Source organism: Dipodomys merriami, unplaced genomic scaffold, assembly GCF_024711535.1.
Source record: "Dipodomys merriami isolate MVZ:Mamm:240054 unplaced genomic scaffold, mDipMer1.0.p SCAF_2, whole genome shotgun sequence".
Taxonomy (NCBI): Eukaryota; Metazoa; Chordata; class Mammalia; order Rodentia; family Heteromyidae; genus Dipodomys; species Dipodomys merriami.
In genome coordinates this window covers 57,280,612-57,303,655 of record NW_027203381.1, presented here as the reverse complement: position 1 = coordinate 57,303,655, position 23,044 = coordinate 57,280,612, and the positions used below count along the sequence as shown (strand labels likewise).

The 23,044-nt window shown below is 44.9% G+C and overlaps 1 protein-coding gene and 1 non-coding gene across 2 annotated transcripts in view; one reads left to right on the top strand and one right to left on the bottom strand.

Annotated features, from left to right (window-relative positions):
* Positions 1 to 835: 835 nt before the first annotated feature.
* LOC138832727 (small nucleolar RNA SNORA81) lies at positions 836 to 1,013 on the bottom strand. Its single transcript, XR_011373662.1, has one exon. It is a non-coding gene; the product is annotated as a small nucleolar RNA SNORA81 (small nucleolar RNA).
* Positions 1,014 to 12,186: 11,173 nt separating this feature from the next.
* Positions 12,187 to 23,044, top strand: part of Mcf2l2 (MCF.2 cell line derived transforming sequence-like 2) — a 214,640-nt gene continuing 203,782 nt past the window's right edge. Inside the window, exon 1 of the mRNA XM_070029674.1 lies at positions 12,187 to 12,683. Coding sequence (XP_069885775.1) covers positions 12,608 to 12,683 — 76 coding nt within the window. The 5' untranslated portion in view covers positions 12,187 to 12,607. The remainder of the gene's footprint in view (positions 12,684 to 23,044) is intronic.

The following is a 23,044-nucleotide window of genomic DNA, read 5'->3' as shown; positions in this document are numbered from 1 at the left end:
ATTAAATAAGGAATTAAAATACTACCAGTAAGTCAGGGACAAAAAAAGAACTATAGCTTGTCCTTTATTTTCTTCCTGCACATTTTTTTCTTCAATCTACAAAATATTAACAAGTGCTAATTTCCTTTTCGTGTGTGTGTGTGTGTGTGTGTGTGTGTGTGTGTGTTGTATGTTGGTGTTGGTATTGGGCTTGAACTCAGGATCTCACACAGTTGCTCATCTTTTTTGCTCTACCACTTGAGCCACAGCTCCACTTAAGCTTTTCGCTGGTTATTCCTCCGATCTCAGCCTCCTTTGTAGCTAGGATTACAGTTGTGAGCTGCCAGCCCCTAGCTTACAAGTCCTAATTTTCAAGAGTCATAGTCAAGTGAATGCTTTAGTTGATGGATGTGTCTGCAACCAAGCATCCCTGCCTGCTGCCAGGCACATGGCAGGCAGGGCCTGGAAGGTAACAAGTTTATTTTGAGCAGGACAAAGACAACAAAGCACTTCACAGCTCTGTTGTAAGGAGATGAGATCCTGCCTCGGTTAATTCAGGAACTAACTACATAGGAAAAGCATCTTAATTAGCAATACTAGGGAAGAGGAGCTCTTATCAGATCAGACACTGCAATAAATCCCTGGCATACATCTTCTAGAGGGTGGTATGCTATACCTTCTGTCTAACTTCAGTCTCTTGCTTGTCACAAAGAGCAGAGAAACACTTCCTTATAATATTTCAGAGAGGAAAATGTGAACTGCTATCAGAGTTGGGATAAAAGCCATTTGATTTCTAACTCTCATTCCCTACCATTAAGGAGACCCTTCATTCTATTAATTATTCCTAAATTACAGATATAATTGTACCAAATTTTAGGATGAAGAACCAGAGATTTAAAATAGGTCCTATTAGGTTTTCTTCTGTCTGGCCCCATGCTTGAATTATTTTCTTCTTGTGTTTTCTCTGCTGTCTTACTACAAATACAAAGACAAGTAGCTTCTGCTATTTTGGCTCAGAGCTTAAAGAAGAAAATAAACAAAAATCTATGGCTCTAACTTTTATGTGTGTTAATGAAAAAACTATCAATTTTTCCTCAAACTTACTGAAAAACATTAAATCTGTTTCTTTGGCAGAATTTGAAATGTCTCTCTCTTGTTCTTCTTGGTCCAATATATTGATGAACACTGAATCAGGAAGCAACACAGTCTTTTTTTTTTAAAGGCTAATGACTAATTACACTGACAAATCAATTAGGCTGATGTAACAGTTTTCCTAACACCACTAGAGAAATGATGTTTGAGACCAAGCGTCCCTGTCTTACTACAGAACTGAGCTAGACAGAGATTGTGGGAACCACTTGCTCTCAGCAGGGGGAAAGGACAATACAGCACTTCGCAGCTACATTGTAACAATGAACCCAACCTGCCAGCTACAGAAGAGTCGGGTGCACACCTAAATATCTGTTTCATTTCTAGGGAAGCTCAAGGAGTCAACATTTTTATCTGTTTCATCCAAAACAAATAACTGGACTTATTCTGTAAAAATACTTTAGTTAGGGCTGGGAAGGTGGCTCAGTGGTAGAGCGCTTGCCTTGCATGCATGAGGCCCTGTGTTCGATTCCTCAGCACCACATAAGCAGAAAAAAAAAGCTGGAAGTGGCGCTGTGGCTCAAGTGGTAGAGCGCTAGCCTTGAGCTGAAGAGCTGAGGGACAGCGCCTAGACCCAGAGTACAGCCCCCACGACCAGACCCAAAAAATAATAAATAATAAATAAATAGTTAAATGCAAGTCACACCCAGGGACTTCCTTCTGGCCTAGAAGGAACGCAGAGTCACTTTCTAGTGGAAAACCCGGACACAAGCTACTTCACCCAAGTCATTAGTGTCAATATCAACATCTTGACATGATGTGACAGGAGTGGCAGGCAGTTTTCCACCCTAAAGCCCTAAATTTCAGTTTAATGTTGTGAAAATTCTAGTAGAGGCGCCAACATTCTAAATTGGCAAGGTCATGCAAAACAAAGAACAAAAGTGAAATGGTCAGCAATGATTAAGGAGAAATGACATGCATGTACTGTGGCATCTTGGACGGGATCCATAGCAGAAAGAGTACATTAGGTAAAGTAAGGAAATCAAAATAAATTCTGCACTGTAGTTCATAACAGTGCATTGGTGTGGGTTTTTCATTTTAATTACATCTTGTTTTAACTATCCTGCAATTGTGCCATAAAATTACTATACTAAGTATGATAATAATAGGGACAGTGGCTCCAAGATGTATGGGAACACTATATTATCTTCTCTATTTTCTGTAAACCTAAAATTGTTCTGCAAAAAGTCAGTTTCACTACTAGATATTCATGAACAGCCACTGACACAATTAGATTAATTAATTTCCCTTGCATGTCCTAAATATTACTGGTCTTAAAATGCCCTAGGAAAAATACAGCAATACTTACAAAGGCATCTTCTATTTAATATGATGGAATTTTCCAACATCTCAATAATAGGTGTGCCTCAGTCTGGAACATTTTTTTTGCATTTCACTTAGAATACCAACTCTCCCATACAAACACACAAATTATTCCTGTATGTTGTGGAATGCTGGAATTAGCTTTGAATCCAGAAGTCAAAAGTGTACACTGTTGTATTATAGAAACATATAAACTCCAACAACTGACTTCAAAGCACATGGCTACTGGTGCACTGCTCATATTTGGTTTGATATCTTGGTCTGCAGTTTTTATATAGAACAACACAGAATCACTTCAAAACTTGCAATGTAGACCCATCAAATTGCCTCAAGATAAAAATCCCTTTACATATCTCACTTTTTTCATTTTTGTACCTTTTGAAGTCTGAGATAGTTAGCTTCCTGGAAACACCAAATAGGTGATTTTTGAAACTCAAAAGACATTTTTGACAGTATTATTCTATGTAGAAGATGTGCAAATAATGAGATAAGTAAATCATTCAGTCATATTTTTGATAACGATTCATCTAAAAAAAATAACTCCCAATGGGAAACTCTGGCTTTATAGTCTTAACAAAGACTAATGTTTTTGTAAGCACAAACTTTATTTCATGGTTAATATACCAGAGAGCTTGAGAAAGAGTGTAAGCAACCGAAGTATACCAATATTCTCAACTAATAACAACCACTACGGTTGACTTGCTGCACCCTGCATCTCAACCTGTCATTAATACAAAGGGCACTGCCCTATCTTAACCAATAACTGATAAACGCTCCAGCTTACTTTCTCTGTCAAGGACGGTCCCAAGATGGGCTACTTTGAAGGCAGGACTAAGACCAAAGTGAGCCCGGATCGCTTTAGGCCAGCAAACAAGGAATGTAGGAAGGACTTATGTGAAGATACAGAGACTACTGGCTTGAAGAGATTTCCAGGGCTCCAAACACAAGTTCAAATTGACGGGTTGTAGTGCATTGAGTAAAGAAAGTCTCTTAGTCCACAGATTAAAAATAAGCAATGGAGGAGTTGATGGGGGAGAAGGGAGAACTCTTCTTTACAGAGATGAAAACATTCCGTAGGTCCCGTCGCTGGGGTGGGGGTGAGGATGGGGGAGTAGGAGAGGCCGAGGCGGGGACGGGGTGGGGGGTGGGGGCGGGCTGCCGGGGGTGGGGAGGGGGGAGGGCTGCTGGGGGGGGGAGGGGGGCGAGCTGCCGGGGTGGGGGGGAGGGAGGGGTGGAATTGGAACTCCAGCACGCAGACGTCGTCTTCTTCTCCCCCTCAGCCCTGGGTCCCTCCGCACCTGTCTCCGCCTGGCCTCGCCTGCCTGGATCCACGGCTTTCTGCCCACTGTCACTTCCCAAGGACCGCAAGCCCAGACGAGGATGATGCCGTGGGTTCCGCCCGGTGTAGTGTATGGGGAGCTGGTTCCCAGCGTCACCAACACCATTCGCTAAAAAAGCCTTTTGTCCTCCTCTGGCCACCGTCCAGATCAGGACCAGGAAACGGACCAATCCGCGGGCATCCAGGAGCCACGGCCCTGCAGAGCCATTGGCCGGGATTCCCGGGGGGGTGGGGAAGGCTCCTGCCAGAGGAGGGGGGCGGGGCGGGAAGGGGGTTGAGAGGGCTGGGGAGCAGGAGAGGGGGTTTCCTCTGCTGGCTGAGGTGCCTGAAGGATGTGTTAGTGCTGTGCTCAATCATGGGGGGAAGGGCAAATTAGATAAACAACCCCAAACTTTAGGAAAAAATAAAGTAAACCCAAGGAAAGCAGAAGAAATTTAGTAAGCATAAAATATGAAAGTCAAGCCTGGAGCTGGTGGCTCACGCTTGTAATTCTACCTGCTCAGGAGGCTGAGAACTGAGGATGACAGTTTGAAGCCAGCCTGGGCAAGTAAGTCCACGACAGTCTTACTACAGTTAACCACCAAAAAGGTGGAAGTGGAGCTGTGGCTCATAGACGAAGAGCACTAGCCTTGAGCACAAAAGTTCAGGGACAGCACTTAGGCCCTGAGTTCACCCTCCCCCCCCCCCCCAACAGGACTGACACAAAATTTAAAAGAAAAAGAAATTCATAAATTAGGAAGTAGAAATGGGAGTACTACATAATAAAAGAATTGGAAAATGCCACAATAGAATGGCTGGCTAAGATAATCGAAAGAGAAGCATACACACACACACACACACACACACACACACACACACACACACACTCAAAGATAATGGGGAAGTAATTATATAGTTATGAAAAAAGATTAAGTGATTGTACTAGATTACTTAACTGCAATAGATTTGGAAACCTCAATCCACAAGTCACCAGGCCCAAGCTATTTTACAGGAGGGTTATTATACCCAACAACTTTAAGGAACATAGGTGTGAGGAATGCACTTGACAGAATCCTACATCTGTTTGTGGCAAAAATACTCAGCAGTAGGGCGCTGGTGGCTCACGCCTGTAATCCTAGCAATTTAGGAAGCTGAGATCTGAGGATCGTGGTTCAAAGCCAGCTCTGGTAGGACTCATCTCCAGTAAACCACCAGAAAACCGGAAGTGGCGCTGTGGCTCAAGTGGTAGCTCGCTGGCCTGAGCTGAAGAGCTGAGGGACCGTGCCCAGGCCCAGAGTTCAAGCCCCACAACTGACAAAAATAAAATAAAAATAAAACAAAAAAACTCAGCAAACTAGGAAGAGGAGGGAACTTTCTCAAAATCTACAAAAACTCTATAGTTCACTTAATGGTGAGAAATCGGCTTTTCTAAGACTGAGAACAAGGCAGGGACGTCCTATCTTATCACTCCTCTTCAGTGTGGCATAGGAAGTTGTATCTAATGCAGTAAGACAAGAAAACATTGAGAAGAAGTAAAATTGCCTTTGTTAATACATTACATGATTGCTTAAGTAGAAGCTCCAAATAATCAAGAGTACCATCAAAAAATCAAATAAGTGGTATCAGCAAAATTTCAGAATTTAAAAGTAATATAAAAAATTAGTCATTGTTCCTGTATGTAATTTCCTATGTGTTAATACTTCAGCATTACTAATAGTATAGAATCATTAATAGTATGCTATTAATAATATAGTATTACCAGTAATAATATATTTTTTGGGGGGGGTCCAGTCGTGGGCCTGAACTCTGGGCCTGGGCGCTGTCCCTCAGCTCTTCAGCTCAAGGCTAGCACTCTACCATTTGAGCCACAGCGCCACTTCCGGCTTTTTTCTTTTTGCTTATGTGGTGCTGAGGAATCGAACCCAGGGCCTCAGGCATGCAAGGCAAGCGCTCTACCACTGAGCCACCTTCCCAGCCCTTCCCAGTAATAATATTATAGTGTTACTAATTCTGTATGATTAAAGCCAAAGGAAAACTATAATACAATAATTCAGAAATTAAGATTCTGGTCACTTCATATAAAAAATCATGAGTAGCTGAGATATTTGCTGAAGACAAAGGAATAAGAAATAGGCATTCAAAGAAGGTGGTTATAGATAAGTTTCATAGAAGATAAAGCAAAAATGAGCACAGTCACACGTAGTTTGTTTTTACTTTGTTATGACTGGGTACATATGTGTGATTGCATACATCAAATTCTTTTATTTTTACCCTTTTCCTTATTACTTTAACATATCTTGATCTAAGATATGACTTCATATTATTCAAGTATTGTTAACTTTATGTTCATAGTAGTTAAGTTATAACATATCAAAGAGAAGAGTAAACAAATGGGAAAAATGCTCATGGCTTCACAATTGTACAGAGGATATTTGTATCATGTCATATAGAAATATGGTTTTTTTCTTATGTAGAAATTAAAAGTATGATTTGAGAAGATGTACCTGGTTGTCAAGTTGGCAAGAGATGGATTTTCGATGGTTATTTTTATGTGTCAACATAACCGGGCCACATGGTGCCTAGAGATTAAGAATTCAATTTGTAGAATAAATAAAGTAGTTCCTACTATGGTATGGCTAAGGAATCTCCCATTTTCTCAGACATATTCTTGCCCACCTCTACTGGGGAGTAGTTCCAATTTCCCCTGAGTGTGAGGATCCATCTCTCTAGTCAGCACTGTGAGCCCCTCCTTTGTTCTTTCTGAGAGTCCTAGGAGGCAAGTGGAAGTCTTCTGTCTCTGGGAGAACCATTCTTCCTTTGGAACTAATACCCGTAAGTTAGCAGAATATAAAGTTACAGAGATGGGAAACAAAAATATTGCTAGTGGAGCACTAAGAGTAATGGTGAGAAGTACTTGTTCCATTTCCACGCCTTGATGTCTGGACTTATAAATAGGGGCTATGTGTAAAAACAACACAAAACAAAAAAATCAAAAGCAAAAATAAAGGGACTGGGAAATTGGCTTAGTGGTAGAGCGCTTGCCTCACATGCATGAGGCCCTGGGTTTGATTCCTCAGCATCACATAAGCAGAAAAAAGCTGGAAGTAGCGCTGCCACTCAAGTGGCAGGGTGCTAGGCTTGAGCTGAAGAGCTGAGGGACAGTGCCCAGGCCCAGAGTTCAGGCCCCACGACTGACAAAATTAATTAATTAATTAAAAAAATAAAAACAAAGCCATCTCATATCAGTCTCTGATTCAGAGTACATACAGCCTCCTTGTGAATCTGGCCCCGCCTAGCCTTGCAAGCTATTGCTGCTTAGCTGGTACATTCACTGAATCCATAGAAGACCATTCAGTTATTTTTAACCATTGTTGAAATTATGTATTTATTTGTTATTATCCTTAAGTAATTGTACAAAGGAGTTTCAATTCAATATGTCTCTTTAGCCATTTATAAAGCCAGCTGTTTTACCATGGCAGGAACCTAAGACCAGTAGGTTCATGATTACAGGCTATTGCTGTCCTTTCTTTGCTATGCTGTGAGTTCCTTGGTCAGAAGCGATGCCCTGTGGAGCACCTGGACAGCACGTAAGGCATTTAAGTCATGGGTTGTAGTTTCAGCAGAAGTATTGTACACAGAGAAGCTCAATCCATATTGAGAATGTTTATTCCAGTGAAACACATGAGGGAAGCAATCAGTGTAATCAGTCTGCCATTAGGCAGCTGGCTGATCATCCTGAGAAAGGCATCATGTCAGTGTTGGCCTCTGCAGCTGACAGACTGGGCACTCTGCCCATTTCAGATTGGGTAAATAGGGGTCCGTGTGGCTTAGCCCATGCATAGCCTCATCCTTTGCACCTGGGCTACTCTGATGGGGTACCTGAAAAAGAATCCTTATTAGTAGCCATAGATTACTTTATTCTCTTGGTTATCAACATTTTCCTCTACTGAGGGCATGCTTTGAAATAGCCTCACTTTCTTTTCTTTTTCTTTCTTTCTGTTCTTTCTTTCTTCCCTTTTTTTGGTGCTTGTTCTGGGGCTTGAACTCAGGGCCTGGGTGCAATCCCTGAACTTTTCTGCTCAAAGCTAATGCTCTACCACTTGAGCTACAGCTTCACTTCCAGCTTTTTTTCTGGTTAATTGGAGATAGTCTTATGGACTTTGCTGCCCATGCTGGCTTCCAACCTCAAGCCTCAAATCTCAGTCTCCTGAGTAGCTAGGATTACAAGTGTGAGCCACTGGTGCCTGGCATCCTCATGTTTTTGGTCATTCATAGAGATCTCGTCACATATCTTTTCTTCAAATTCCCTTCTCACTGATTTTTCAGTTCCTTCAACATCTTTGACCATTCAGCCAAACCACTGGCCACCTATATAATGACACATCTGGCCATTATCTTCTTCCAGGTAAAGTGAATGGCCATTTTTGCTGTTTGAAGTTTTGTCTTGTAAGATAATTTCACCAATATTGCTGTGGGTTGGATATGATTTGAGAATGTACTGAAATTGAATCCCCAGTTTGCAGAATTAAAAGGATAGTTATTAGTGTTCAAAATTAGGGCTTTGAGAGGTGCTTTGGACTAGGTAAGACTCTCATGATTAAATATTGCTATTTTTATAAGAAGACAAAAAACTTGATAAAACATACACATGCATATTGTATCTGTTGTCTTGTGATATTGTCCCTCATCTTGGGACTTTGCCATAAAGAAGGCCATCATATACTGGGCCTGGTGGCTCATACCAATAATCCCTACTACTTAGGAGGCAAAGAACAAAAGAATCATGGTTTGAGGCCACCCTGGGCAATAAAGCATCTGGGTGTGGTGGTGCACACTGGACATCCCAGCTATGTGAGAATTTTAATAGGAGGATCATAGTCTGTTCAGGTTGATCCAAGCATGAATGTCAAATGTTACTCAAAGAATCAGCCAAAAAGAGTTGAGAGACATTGCTTAAGCAGTAGAGTTCCCTGAGTTGAGCTCCAACCCCACCCTGGAAAAGAAGGCCAACATTAGACACAGACTGTCTAGGGTAGTGTCACTTCTTGCTTATTAGATCCAATTAGCATGTCATCAATGTAATGAATTAGTACAGTATCTGGAGAAGATAAAGGCCAGCAAGATCCCTGTGACCCAATGTTGGCACGGATAGAAGGGCTGCTAGACCTCTGAGGGAGGACAGTGAAAGTGTGTTGCATGCCTTGCCAGCAGAAAGCAAACTGCTTCAGTTGGTGCCTCCTAATGAACATGGAGGAAAAGACATTTTCCAGATGAGTGTGGGAAGTGACCACAGCTGTAATTAGAGTCAGTATTAGATTAAGTTTATGATAACCTGTAATCATTTATTCTCTATAACCCATTTATTATTCACTAAGGACAGGTAGGTGAGTTGAATGGGATATGGTGGGAATGACTACCTTTGTCAATCCTTAATGGTAGTCCTAATCTTTGCAATTCCTCTAGGAATATAGTATTGCTCTCTCTCTCTCTCTCTCTCTCTCTCTCTCTCTCTCTCTCTCTCTCTCTCTCTCTCTCTCTCTCTCTCTCTCTCTCTCTTTCTCTCTCTCTCTGTCCTAGTACTTGAAGTTAGGGCCTCATGTTCTCACTTAGCTTTTTATGTTTTTCACTGAAGGCTAGTTCATTGAGGCAGGCATTTCAAGTTTCTAGCCAAAGCTTGGCCTTCCTTGTGGCAGCTCCTATTTTAAAGCTACCTGGGGGTCCACCAAGAGTCTCTGATTTGAACGAGATATTCCTACCTGTCACCAAGTCAGAGAATTCCAAAGGTTTTAGAAGTTATATGCCAGGAAATATGGACAAAGATAAAATATCTTTCTATGATACCACACTCACTCTGTGATTTGCAATATCAGAGATTGAAGAATGCCTCCAGGACTGGCAGCATCAGTACTTCTCAGCATGTGTTAGAAATACAAAGTGTCACATCCTGGACCAGTCAGAATTTCTGATTGTGAAGATGAGAAGGGATCTGTATACTTTTTAAATCACTTCTTTCTCTAGATGATTCCGCTGAAGTTTGAGAACTGTTCATTTAGATTAAACTTGGGGTCCTGTGGTGCCCCAGGAATGTCTAGCCTCACCTGTGACACCAGGAGTTGAGAAAGCTGCAGTGCTGGTGGTTATGGTCCAAGGTGGGGCCTTTGTCTTACTCCAGGCCAGGCTGACAAGCCATCCATAGAGAGCTTGACAGTGCTTTTCCAAGCATGGGCAAATCACTTCCCAAAGGCTGAAAACTACCTAGACTGTTATGACACAGTTTGGTTTTTCGTAGTGGCATCTGTAATAGGAGGTTAATGCTCTTACAAGGTTGTTGTGAGGCCTAAATGCTCTTTGTATAATGCCTAATGGATTCGCAGACACAGAGCAGTCACTTGTCAGAGACTGGCAGCTGCTATGTCTGACCTTGCCTATCATAGCATAAGAGCTGTTCAATAGGTAGGATTGATTGATAACTGATTGGCTGGAGAGGGAAGACAGCTATTCAGGCATGTTCATCTGTTTTTACTAGCCAAGGAGACACGAATGAGATTATTAAAGAAGAGAAAATAAGTCAGGGAAGGAGGAAAGATGAGAAGGAATGATGTCAGTATTCCTAGGAGTACTGGAAACAATGACCATTTTCTTAGAAGAGCAAGTTGGAGTTGACTATTGAGCACTACAAGGCCATTTCTCCTGAACTACAATGATAGGATTTTTTTTAGCTGGAAAAGGAACAGGGAGATTGTAGATGCATCTCCTTATCACCCCAGGGAAGAAGTTAACACCTGCAGATTGCAAATGTTCAAGGTGGGGGCAGAGGTAGTTTCTGAGAATAGACACTGCCTGATACATCTTACTACAAATTGAATCAATTTATCTCCATGGAAACCTTTGAAGATTGAGAAAGTGCTGAAGATGAAGGAAAGGAGAGCAGTGTTCTGAGTGTGCTTTATTTCCTTACCTGTTTTCTTTCTCATTCCCGCTCACTAAGTTCTCCCTTTCTTCTCCATTTCCCCTCTCCCTCTTTTCCAGATCCTCACACATAAAGACCAGGCTTTCACCCAGGAAGTTGAGGCCACTAGAACTCACCTCCCCAGCTCAGTGACCTCTCCCCCCAGTCATCTGTGTAATTGGCAATGAATAGAGTCCTGCTACCAAAACACAACTGGAAGCTGGGTAGCAGTGGCTCACATCTGTAACTCTAGCTGCTCAGGAGGCTGAGATCTGAGCATCTTGGTTCAAAGCCAGCTTGGGCAGGAAAGTCTATGAGACTCTGGCTCAAGGGATAGAGTGCTAGCCTTGAGCAAAAACAGCAGGGAATGTGCTCAGGCCCTGAGTTCAAGCCCCAGTACTGAAGTGTGTCTACATGCATATGTGTGCACGTACACACACACACACAACTCTCACAATCAGCTTTGACCAGGCGCTGGGGGTACTGACCACTGTTAACAGGAAACATCTCGTTTGGTTCTTTTAAAACATATGTTGAGTAGCCAGAAAACACAATGCAAACAATCCAAAGCTGTCTTGACTTCCTTCGGGTCTTTAAGTCTTGTCGGAAACTTTCTAAACGATGCTCTGAATGTGGTCAGAATGGAGTGAGGAAGTAGGAGCCAATCCACAAATCTCATGTCACAGGAGGCCCAGGTCTCTCTTCCACAGCCCACATCCTCGCAGGAAAAGCATTCAGCAATGCTCACAATTCTCTGGCATGATGAGTGGCAGCTCCCAGATATTTGGTCACAGGTTGTTTGAGTCTTGACTTTTGACAGGTGGAAAGAGGTGAATCTTAGCATTGGCTCATACTTTTGTGAAGAGGCTCTCCTAACTGTAGACTCCACCGCAGCTCTGCACATCAGTCAGGTAGTATCTGTACCCAAATCAGGACCTCCTGACACAGCATCTACAGAAGACCTTTCTGGAACAGAGGAGGAGGCGGTACCAAGGCCTTTCCAGAGGGCGCCCGGGCACATCTGGCAGGTGACAGGTAGCGCAGGCCAGCGGCCGCTCCAAGGGAAAGGCCTACACCGTGGAGACTTGAGCGCGCGCATGCGTCCAGCCTGGCGCGCGGACCCCACTCGCGCGGCGCGCCCCCGGGGTCCACATGCCGCGCGCATGCTAGTGGAGAACGCACGCTCCATCCACTCATCCCTGGGCGACACCTGCCGCAGCCGGGGCTCGGGCGATGGGGGCAGCAGCCCGCCGCGGCCGCCCCTTTCCCAAAGCGACCCTCTCCCCGTCAGCCCCGGCCTGGCCTCGCCTACTCCTAGGACACTGGGTGGGGAAGAAAGAGGGGCGGAGACCTGGGAGGCGCGCGCGTGGCGATCGGAGCCGCTGTGGCTGCAGGAACGACGGGGTAGCCCCTCCTCTCCACCAGTCCCAGGCAGGGAAAGGGGTGCAGCGTTCCACACCCCAAAACAGGCGGTGCCCGGAGGCGCGCGGCGCCGGCGGGCGGGGAGCAGGGTGGGCGACGCGCAGGAACCACCCGGGCCGCTGGACTCCTTTCGTGGGGAGGGGGGAGCTCCTCGGAATGGGGGGAACAGCCGTCACCCCATCCTGCGGTTAGGACACGGGAGACGCCACGCCCAGGACCGCGCGTCCAGACGCGCCCCGGGAGGAGCGGCGCGGGGATCCAGCTGTGAGCGAAGCCCCCGCAGGGCGCGGCGGGCGGGCCGGAGCCGGGCCCGGGCTCGGTCGGTGCCGAAGCGGGAGAGGCCGAACCCGCCGGCGAGGAGCGGCCCCGAGCCAATGACCCGCGGTAGCCGTGGAAGCAGTTTGGTCTGGCTTTGTTCTGCTTCTGAGCCGTGTTGGGTTTTGGATTGATTGATTTCTGTGTGTGCCATGTTATTTTGGCTACCAGGAGACATGGCCCCCCAAGAGCTCGCCCGGAGACTGGCTTCCGTGATCACTCAAGTCGGTAAATGAAGGCTTTTTTTTTTTTCTGCTCGCGTTTAACTAACCGGGGCTGGCGCGGGGGGAGGTGGCGTGGTCTTGGGGCTCGCCCGCGCGCCCCGCCGCCCGCGCCCTGATCGCCAGCAGCCCTCGGAGGCCCGAGAGGGTCTGGTGCGAGAGGGCGTGGCTTGGGGAGGCCCCGCCCGGGAGGGCTCGGGGACCGCGGGGCAGGTGCCAGCACCAGGTGGTTGCCCACTCTGTAGAGCTCCAAACAGAGCTGCGGGGCCGGGCCGAGGGCCGGTGATGCGGTTCTGACCGCGCAGGTGGGAAGGGGAGTGGTGCGGTGGTTCTTGGGGTGGTGAGAAAGGATGGGGGCACACCAGAAACACCGAAGGCTGATTCCTAAGAAAGAGAAGGGGCTTGCCATTAGACGGAGCGCTGCTGCCTGGGTCCTGCGCCTGGTGCCGCGAGTGCTGTCAGGGGGGTGCTGACAGCCCCTGATGAGGAACCTCTGCCAACCAGAGGAGGCCTAGCGATCCTAACACTCATCCACCAGTCAAAAAGGGGGAGCACCAGCCCGCCAGGTGGCTTCCCCTGTAACCCTAGCTTCTCAGGAGGCTGAGATGTGAGGATCGAGATTGAAAGACAGCATGGGCAGGAAGTCCAAGAGACTCCTATCTAAAATTAACCAGCCAAAAGCTGGTGTAGTAGATCAGCAGCCTTGAGCAAAAAAGCTATGGGAGAGTGACCAGGCTCTGAGTTCAAGCCCTAGTTCGGGCACACACACACACACACACACGCACACACACACACACGCACACACACACACACACACACACACACACGGAAGAAGAGGGGAAATAACAACGAAGCCCCCCACATATTCTTTGTTCCTGAAATACAGGTTGTAACGCAGACAGGCCCTATGCAGTAAAGAAAAGAGGATATTAAGACAGTTGCCAGTTCATTCTTTCTTAGCCTTCTCCTTTGCCCCTTTCTTGAGTCACCTACACACATTTAGAACTTAACTGTAGGTGACTAATTTCTCTGTTGATGACTTTTCTTTGAGATTCCTCCACGAATGCTTACTGGTTCTTATTGATGAAACAAGGTAGTGTTCAGCTCAGTTGTCGATATGTTTGTTCAAACTGCTTTTTCATTTCTAGAATGTCAAATATTTTCCTCAATTAGTGAGCCATGATTGCTCTTTGTATATCCTTGTCGAGTGTGTTTGGTGAAATAATAATGTACACCTCCAGTGAAACACTTAGAGTGATATATTTGGTAAAGATGATTCATGTGCAAAGGGACTAGTTTTGATAATTTGCTTTTTTTTTTTTTTTTTTGAGGTGGAGGGGAGGGGAATATGTGCCATTTTGGGGGCTTGAACTCAGAGCTAGGGAACTATCCCTTAGCTTTTTCGTTCAAGGCTGGCAATCTACTACTTGAATCACAGCTCCACTTCTGGCTTTTTTTGGGGGGAGGGGGAGTGTTAATTGGAGGTAAAAGGCTCACAGACTTTCCTGACCTATCAACCAACTGTGAGCCTTGATCTTTAAATCTCAGCGGCCTTAGTAGCTAGGATTACACGAGTGAGCCACCAGTTCAGAATTCACTTTTAGAAATGTTTCTGGTACCAAATGTGGCCACTGAACTTTTTAAGACAAGAGATTAGGAGAACCTTACTGGGGAGACTGAACATGAAATAATGCTGAAGGAGGAGTGAAATAAGAAAAAATAATAAAAAATGAATGTGGAATTCAAAATCCATTGAATGCTGAAATGATAGGTCATTCATCAGTTATAAATGGAAATGTTGAGAAATGCACAGGCAATTTTGGCATTGTGGGGACATTGTACAGTGTACTTGGCGAAAGACTGCTACAAGGTTTCTACTAGGTAATGTAATCTTATAGAACCGCTGTGGGGGCTGGGAAGGTGGCTCAGTGGTAGAGCGCTTGCCTTGCATGCTCAAGGCCCTGGGTTCGATTCCTCAGCACCACATAAGCAAAAAGAAAAAAGCCGGAAGTGGCGCTGTGGTTCAAGTGGTAGAGCGCTAGCCTTGAGCTGAAGAGCTGAGGGACAGTGCCCAGGCCCAGAGTTCAGGCCCCACGACCAAACCCCCCCCCCCCAAAAAAAAAAAAAGAACTGCTGTGTGGTTGACAAAAACCTTATTTGTACTGCATGGCTACAGTAACCTAAGTGTGAAATTGTAGTATAGGGAAATGGAAGTGACCTTGAGTGTGATAGTCTGGACTTGTACAGTTCCCTGGACATGCCATTAAACTCCAGGCTGAAAAGTAAATTTAGGGCTTCCTGACTCAGCTCTAAGACTATTATTAATGAAGATAAGGAAGATGTGGTTAAAAATACCATCTACACAGTGATGGTACAGTCTTTCAGTTATGGGTCCTATTACAAGGTCTTGGGAAGTTCAGGGGGTCTCTCAGAGCAAGCGTGCCATCTGCTCAGTGAGAAGACTGACCAGGATAATGATTTAAGGCCCCTCCCCTTTCTCCTGAAGTAGGCTATTCTTGAAGATCTGGTAGACAGTGTCCCTCAGCTCCTGCTAAGCTGTCTGTGTTGTCTGCCTTATTCCCTGCTTTCTTCCATGCTCAACCCTATGCAGGATACATGCAAGAAAAGATTTTTGCTGTCAAAGACTGTCGAAATAGGGCATGATTGAAAACAATAAAAATTCATCTTCTTACAGTTTCTTTTTAATAGTTCACAGTGGGTCTCACTTGGCCAAAATGAAGGTATGAGGAAGGCTTCATTCCTTTCTGGACTAGATATTACATCAAAATAATCCTTTTCCAGATTCTATTTTGTGTCCTACATTCCTTGGCTTATGGCCCCTTCCTTCCTTCCTTCCTTCCTTCCTTCCTTCCTTCCTTCCTTCCTTCCTTCCTTCCTTCCTTCCTTCCTTTCTTTTTTTGTTGGTCGTGGGGCTTGAACTCTGGGCTTGGGCGCTGTGCGCTCTTCAGCTCAAGGCAAGCACTCTATTGCTTGAGCCACTTCCAGTTTTCTAGTGGTTTATTGGAGATAAGAGTCTAACAGACTTTACTGCCCAGGCTGGCTTTGAACTGTGATCCTCAGATGTCAGCCTCCTGCATAGCTAGGGTTACAGGTGTGAGCCACTGGCGCCTGGCTTGATCCCTTTCTTTTCCATCTCCAAAGGCAACAATGCCAGACCCATCTTTCTCCTATCACCATCTGCCTGGCTCTCTTGTTTTCCTCTTTTGCTTCTTAGGACCCCTGGAATTATGTTGACCTCTTCTCTTACTTAAGGTTGGCAATCTGAGTTCTATCTGTAACATTAATTCCTTATGCCTTGTAACATAACACATTCTTAGTGTCTAGGAATTGTGTGTGTGCTTTTGAATGGGGGAAGATATTTTTCCTCCACTGTAGTGGGAAATATCTCACGGAGGTCTATGTGGTAAAGGTTTTATCACCAGCCTCTGATGCCATTGGGAGATGATGGAGCCTTTAGGAGGTGGAGCCTAATGGAAGAAAGTTAGGCTGTTGGGGGGGGGGGGAAGGCCCCAGGAGGGGAAGCTGGGTACTCTGGCCCCTTCCTTTTTTTTCTTTGCTTCTCAATCATCATCTCCTTTGCCATGTGCTCTTGCCATGATATATTGTGCAGTCATGGGCTCTGAGTAATAAGGTCAAGTGATTATAGACTGAAATCTCTAAAACTATGAATCAAAATAACCATTTTTTTCCCTTAGTAAGTTGACTCTTCTCCAGTATTTGTTACAACCATCACAAGCTGACTAATACGACTGGCTGTCTCAATGAGAAATATGTTTGTGGCTCCATGGAGACTGGTGATACAGAGCATGGATTTTGCCTTGGAGCTGTCCACAGTTGGAGGGTGAAGGTGAAGGAATAGTTTGTTTGCTGAGCTATGCTTTGAATTTACTCATTTATAGTTGGTACCCCAAAGACACACAAATGATCACCATATTTGTGATGTGAGAAACCCAATTTTGTTGGAGTGTACAAGGCTAATGGCTTATCATGGCGATGGACTTGTTATAGACTGGTCATATGTTGAGAATTCCATAGAATCAATGCTTACTTTCTCTAATGTGGAGAGTTCCATAACTATCCCTGCCTTTCCATACGTGAAGTAAGGCTTTCATGTAAGATGAGAGTGAGCATACCCACTCCACAGGGCTGATGGAAGATAAAGGCCTACATAGCTCTTGTGAGGGCTTCCTGCGTGCTGGTGGGGATGGGCTCTAGAAGCAGGGATGGGGCGATGCATTCAAGTACAAGGACAGCTTTCTTTCCGGCTTGGTCCTTTGCCCAAGTACTTCACAAGCGCTGTCTGTGCTTAAGAGTGGGAAGTCTGTCTGGAGTATCTGTTAAGCAGGGTCACAGCTCAGTCCTGACCCCAAGCCAGTGGGGAACAGTTTGAAGTTTCGGGCTATCCCTCTGTTTTCTCCTTTGCGGTACTGAAGACAAAAACTCAGAAGCAGAACTCATCTGGCTGCCTGAGTGCAGATTCTGTGGACCACGCTCGAGACTTTCCCATTAGTGGTGCCAAGTTACACAAGCACAGAAGACTTTTTCCACACACGGACAAGAATATGTATCCTCCGGTGAAGTGGGATGATAATTATGCCCATCCTTCTGCTTATTTCACATGTCAAAGTGAGACTATAGAATGGTAAATGGCTTAAAACAAATCCTTCAGCCATGTATCAGTGGCCTCATGCCTGCAATCCTAGCTACTCAGGAGGCTGAAATCTGAGGATCTGAGTTCAAAGCCAGCCAGGGCAGGAAAGTCCATGAGACTTTTATCTCCAATCCACCATCAAAAAGCTGCAAATGGAGCTGTGGCCCCAATGGTAGAGTACTTCAGCACAAATCTCAGGGACAGTTTAAGCCCCTGAGTTTAAGCCCCAGGACTATGTATACACACAACACACACAAATAAATAAGGTAAATCCTTTAAAGATTATAATGAAAGGAATATGAGGTGAGTCATTGTTGCTTTGCTTTATGGATCAGCAGAAGTATGAACACCAGTGTTTTACTATTCCTCTAATCTGGTTAGGAGGGCTGCACACCAGTGTTCCTCTAGTTAATACTAGAGATTTCATTCAGCACAGGCTTGTTCTTCTGGGGGCACAGGCTAGCTTAGGTGACTACAGGAGGAATGAGTGGGGTTGGTGTGGGCAGAGGTGGGCAGGGAGGGTAGGGCATATGAAAAGACTGCTCTGAAGTGTGAGAGGCTGCTGGAGTGAATGTAGAAAAACCTGCCTTCTGCTGACACCAGATGTTCTGCTTGCTTCCTTCCCTGAAATCAGCTGGGCTGTCCACAGGTACCAGGGTCATTCAAAGCCTATAAGACCACGCCTGTTACATGGTGTGCTTTGATGGTGGCAATGGCCGTTCCATAGTTCCATCACTGTATGAAATGATTCACTTCAAGCTCTGGATTTGGTCTGTGTCTGCAAGTGATTTAAAGCAATTTGGCAGATCTACTTTGGGGAAGTTTCCTATGGCTCCTCCACAAATAGGGTTGGTTTATTTTATTCCTTTAGCTGCAGTGGGTTCTCACGGGTGCCCTCGAGTCATATTTCAGCTCTCTCTGCTCTGCTTCCAATAGGCGAAGGTTTTGTGGACATGGAGGGGGTGTTATCCTGGCCATTTCTCTCCCAGGTCTGAATCCCTGACAAGCCCTCTCCAGCCCCCCATTCCATCCCCAGTCCAGAGAGAATAAGATCAGCCTGGTGGTGGCTGTGAACTCCTCAATCATGGCTCTGCTGGTCCACATGTCCTTGTCCCCCGCCCCCTTAGTCCTTGACTCAGACTTATGAAATTCATTTTAGATCTCCTCCTCCTCCTCCTCCTCCTCCTCCTCCTCCTCCTCCTCCTCCTCCTCCTCCTCCTCCTCCTCCTCCTCCTCCTCCTCCTCCCTATCCCTCTTCTCTTTTTCCTCCTCTACCTCCTCTGCCTTTCTCCTTTTCTTCTTCCTCTTTGCTTTTCTTTATGCCAGTATTGGAGCTTGAACTCAGGCCCTGGGTGCAGTTCCTTAGCTTTTTTGCTCAAGGCTGGTGCTCTATCACTTGAACCACAACCCCACCTCTGGGGTTTTGCTTTTGGTGGTTAATTGGAGATAAGAGTCTCACAGACTCTATTGTCGGGGCTGATTTTGAGCCATAATCCTCAGATCTCAGCCTCCCAAGTAGCTAGGATTACAAGCATGAGCCACTGGTATCTGACTGATTTCTTCCTATTTGTATGTTTCTTATTATGTACATTTCAAGAGAAGCTTGGGTTTTGTTCTTTTTCTGACTTTTTCTTGTTGTTTAGGCAGGGAGGGAGAGAATGGCTAGCCTTTTCCCCAGCATTCTGGGCTCCTTGTCACCTGTGAGTTGCTCACAGGGAAATGTAACTTGTGTGCTGGGCCTTCCTTCACCATGGGGTTGGTTGCTCCACGCTGATGTTTGCTGCACTAGAACCTTTGTAAACTGTACTTAGCTGCCGGGGAATCTCTGTTTTCCCTGTGTTTCACCATGTATTGGTATCTTGAATGTTAAATAACTGCAGGTCATTTTCAAGGCTGCTAACTTGAAGAAAATGCTTCCTATCACCTGCTATCTAGGAACAAACTGAACACTCAGCTCCTAGTCATGGTCTCCGGATGAGCATTGCTCCACCATGGCCAGTGGCCAGCATTTGTGCCCCAAAGGTTCATCTGTGTTGCCTGTCTTTAAAGCATACTTCACTTAGTTTGACATCTCTGCTGAAATCATGCATAGTTTATAGAGCTAATTTTTAAATCTCTCCAGAATAGTTGAGGATCAACCACTGAGGATCCAAGCAGAAGTAGTCCTGCGTATCTTGGGAATTTTCACTGATGTTGAGGCTATGTTTTATCTGCTTCCCTTTAGGTATTTGCATGGTCTGGCCACAGGGCCTCTGAGCCAAGTCTGGCCCTAAGTGTTACCTCTTTTCAAATGAGTATGTGTTTTTTATTGCTCATTGTGAAAAGTGGGAATTAAGTGCTCTCAATACAATTTTCCACAACTCCCAGTGCTCTCTCGTGGCGCTCATCATTACACCCTTTTACACAACTGGATTCGAGTTTACCCAAGATGACACGGTATTACACATTCTAGAACACACTTCCACCTGCTCAAAAATCCAGATAATACACATTCTTGTACGTTCTTGAGTTTCCTGACTTGTCCACTCATGAGCACCCGTTTGTGATGCTAATTCCTCAGTAACCGTCCCCCACAGTCGGCGGTGCCCTCTTGTGGCAATCACCCGCCATTGCACCCACTTACACAAAATGCCTTGAACCTCCATGTGCGCATATGGAATTACACAATTTCCCAAACGTTTCCGAACACCCTTCTGCTGGCACAAACACCCAGAAATACCTTGTTACATGCTCCTTAAGGCTTTTTAAAAAAATTTTATTTTATTTTATTTGTGAACATACTGTACAGAGGGTTTACAATTACATGGGCAAGATAATGCGTACATTTCTTACCAAGCATTGCAGCCTCCTCCTTTGTTTACCCTTCACATCCCTTCCCAGCCTTCCCTCTCCCCCCATCCCAATCCTTCTCCCCCCCCACCCCCCGCACCGACGTTGTAAAGCTCGTTTCCTTAACACTTTTATACAAGCTTCCACACTCCTCCTTTCCTGAGTGCCGGCTTACAGCACTCACTGGCTATGACCCATTTGCTTGCTTACTGTTGCCTTCTTGCAGCATTCCCTTGCAGTTACACACTGGGCACGCACTAGCGCCCTCTTCCAGCACTCACTCGTCAATACCACTTTCCCAGACTAAGTGGGTGTAATGATGAGTCAGTAAACTTGTTAATATACAAGAATGTTGTATCAACACCTTTCTTGGATTTTGAATTTGTAATCCTGTGTTATCCTGGGTAGGTTCAAGTCCAGTTGTGTAAGAGGGTATACTGGTGTGCCACGAGAAGGAGCAAGCAGTTGTGGAAAATTGTATTGGCGAGTGAGCACCATAAGAGGGTGCTAGCGCGCTGGCCAGTGTGTAATTGCGAGGGCACGCCTCAAGGGGGCAACAGCGAGCAGGCAACTAGGTCATAGCAAGTGAATGCTGCAAGTCAGTGCTCAGGCAAGCGTGGAAGCTTATTTAAAAGCATTAAAGGGCACGTAACAAGGGTTTTCTGTGTGCCAGTGGAAGGGTGCTTGGAAACGTTTGGGAAAAAACGTGTAATACCGTGTACCTGCGTGGAGGCTTGGGTCATGGATCCCACATGGCCTCCTCGACTATTGTCCTCAGCTGCCTCTGATCTTCACCAGCTGATTCTTTATCTCTGGGACTCTGTTCAGTTTTTCTCTCTAGAGATACTGATGGCTCAAAGGAATTATGGTATTTCTTATCCTACTAGTTCAGTTTATTGGTCTTGGGATAGGGGAGGAAATTCTGAGAGAAGAAAGGTTCGGAAAGGACCCGCTAAATAAATATGATCATTTTTGCAAGTGCTAGCCTTATGCTTCTTTTAGAATTATTAAGAATATAAAGTACTTTGGCAGGTTGGTTTCTTTCCAAGTTGATTTAGGCCTTTAGTCAAAGACGTTTTGACATTTTTTAAGGCTACTCCTAAGAAAAGAGAACTTCATTCAGGTTGCCTTTGCTTTCTTTGGAGTAGATTCCAATACTAACTTCCGCTAGATGCCTACCTCGGGACTCAGGCTCAACAACTGCATTCGGATTCCTCTACATGAAGAGAGCATGTGACAAGAGCATGCCACCGTGCCAGGAGACAGCCATATATTGCCCTCAAGAGATTATTATGGACAAGCAGACTTTCTGAGCTTTTAACCCCAGCTGGGTAACGTACAAACCTTGCCTAGTTTACAAAACAAAGGATCTGAGGAGTGTCCCACAGAGGCCTGTGAGCCACCCACCAGATCCAAGGAAAGTCTGGAGCTCAGCTTCATGTTTATGTCAACAGGCAGTCCAAAAAGTCTCATCTTAGTCCCCAATCAATTTCCAGTACCAGCAATGAGTTTGGATGTTGAAGATGTTGTGAACATTCATGGTTCAGGAAAGCTCTTTATAAGAAAATGTGGGGGTTGGGGATTTAGCTTAGTGGAAGAACACTTGTCTGGCAAGGCCCTGAGTTTGGTCCTTAGTTCTGATTTAAAAAAATGAAAGAAAAGAAAAAGACACTGTGAGGATATGGTCATGATGTAGTCACAGGCTCTGTGACACCAACCCAGGCTACTGCCTCTTCTGCTGCAGCCTTAGCACCCTGTATGGCCCCTAGGTTGATAGAATGGATAAGAGATATTGATCAAGATACATTGCATTTATAAACTGATTGGTTGAATCGTAACCTCTTTTTACAAATACTTAATGATAATAAAAATATAATGAAAGAAAAATCCAAAATGGGAGAGACAGGAAGTAAGTAAACCTAAGATAAGACCAGGTAAAGTCAGCCATGATGTTTAGCAACCCGAGCTCATACTCATCATTGTGACTGATATTTTTGAACTCACAAGACATTGGTTGTGTGGCAGCACAGACATTAGAACTGGAGCTGCAGGCAGCATCACTGTCCGAACATGTTCCTAGCCTCACAGACCTCACCTTTACCGGTTTACAGGCCCTGTCCTTTCCTCTGCTCTCCCTGGCTTTGCGTTCCTCTTTGTTTTTCATTCGGGGAGGAGGTTTGGCATTGGGCCTAGTGTGGAAGCTGCGCCCATGAGGGCTTGCACCTTTCTCCTTCTACCTTGCATTCCCTTGTGCTCCCAACTGCTTCATTTATTCCTCCAGCAACTTGAAGCTTTGCTTACAAAGGAGGAAAAAGTCCTCAGGCTGTGAAATGGGATTTTAGACCTTGACATATGGTACAGAAATGAGAAGGAAAATTCCACCCCAACCTGGTTTGCCCTTCAGGAGTGAGATGAGTATTTTCTCTCACAGTGCCTTGGGAAAACTAACCTAGATTTTAGAAAGAAAGATCATGTTTCCTGGTCATATTCTGAGGCCTTATGGTAATACTCTAAAAAAAGAAGCAGAAGAAATGATGGGGAATGAGCGTTGTGCAGTATTTCATAAGGCTTAACATAAACAACTCTGCTTATAAAATTAATACAGTCTCTGTTTAAGGTTTGGAAAATTCAATATTCAAATGTCAATTCTTCTGAAATGGATCCCTAAATCAAACGCAATTTGAATAAAAAAGTCTATCAAAATGTAGAATCAGCTAAAAGATTCTAGAACAGGAAAAGAAATAATCATCTCTTAAACTATCTAATTTCAAAACAAATTGACTCTTTGGGTGCACAAAAATGTACCAGGATCTCGATATATTTCACGTGCAGAAACCAACTCAAAACCATCATGAACCTAAATAGAA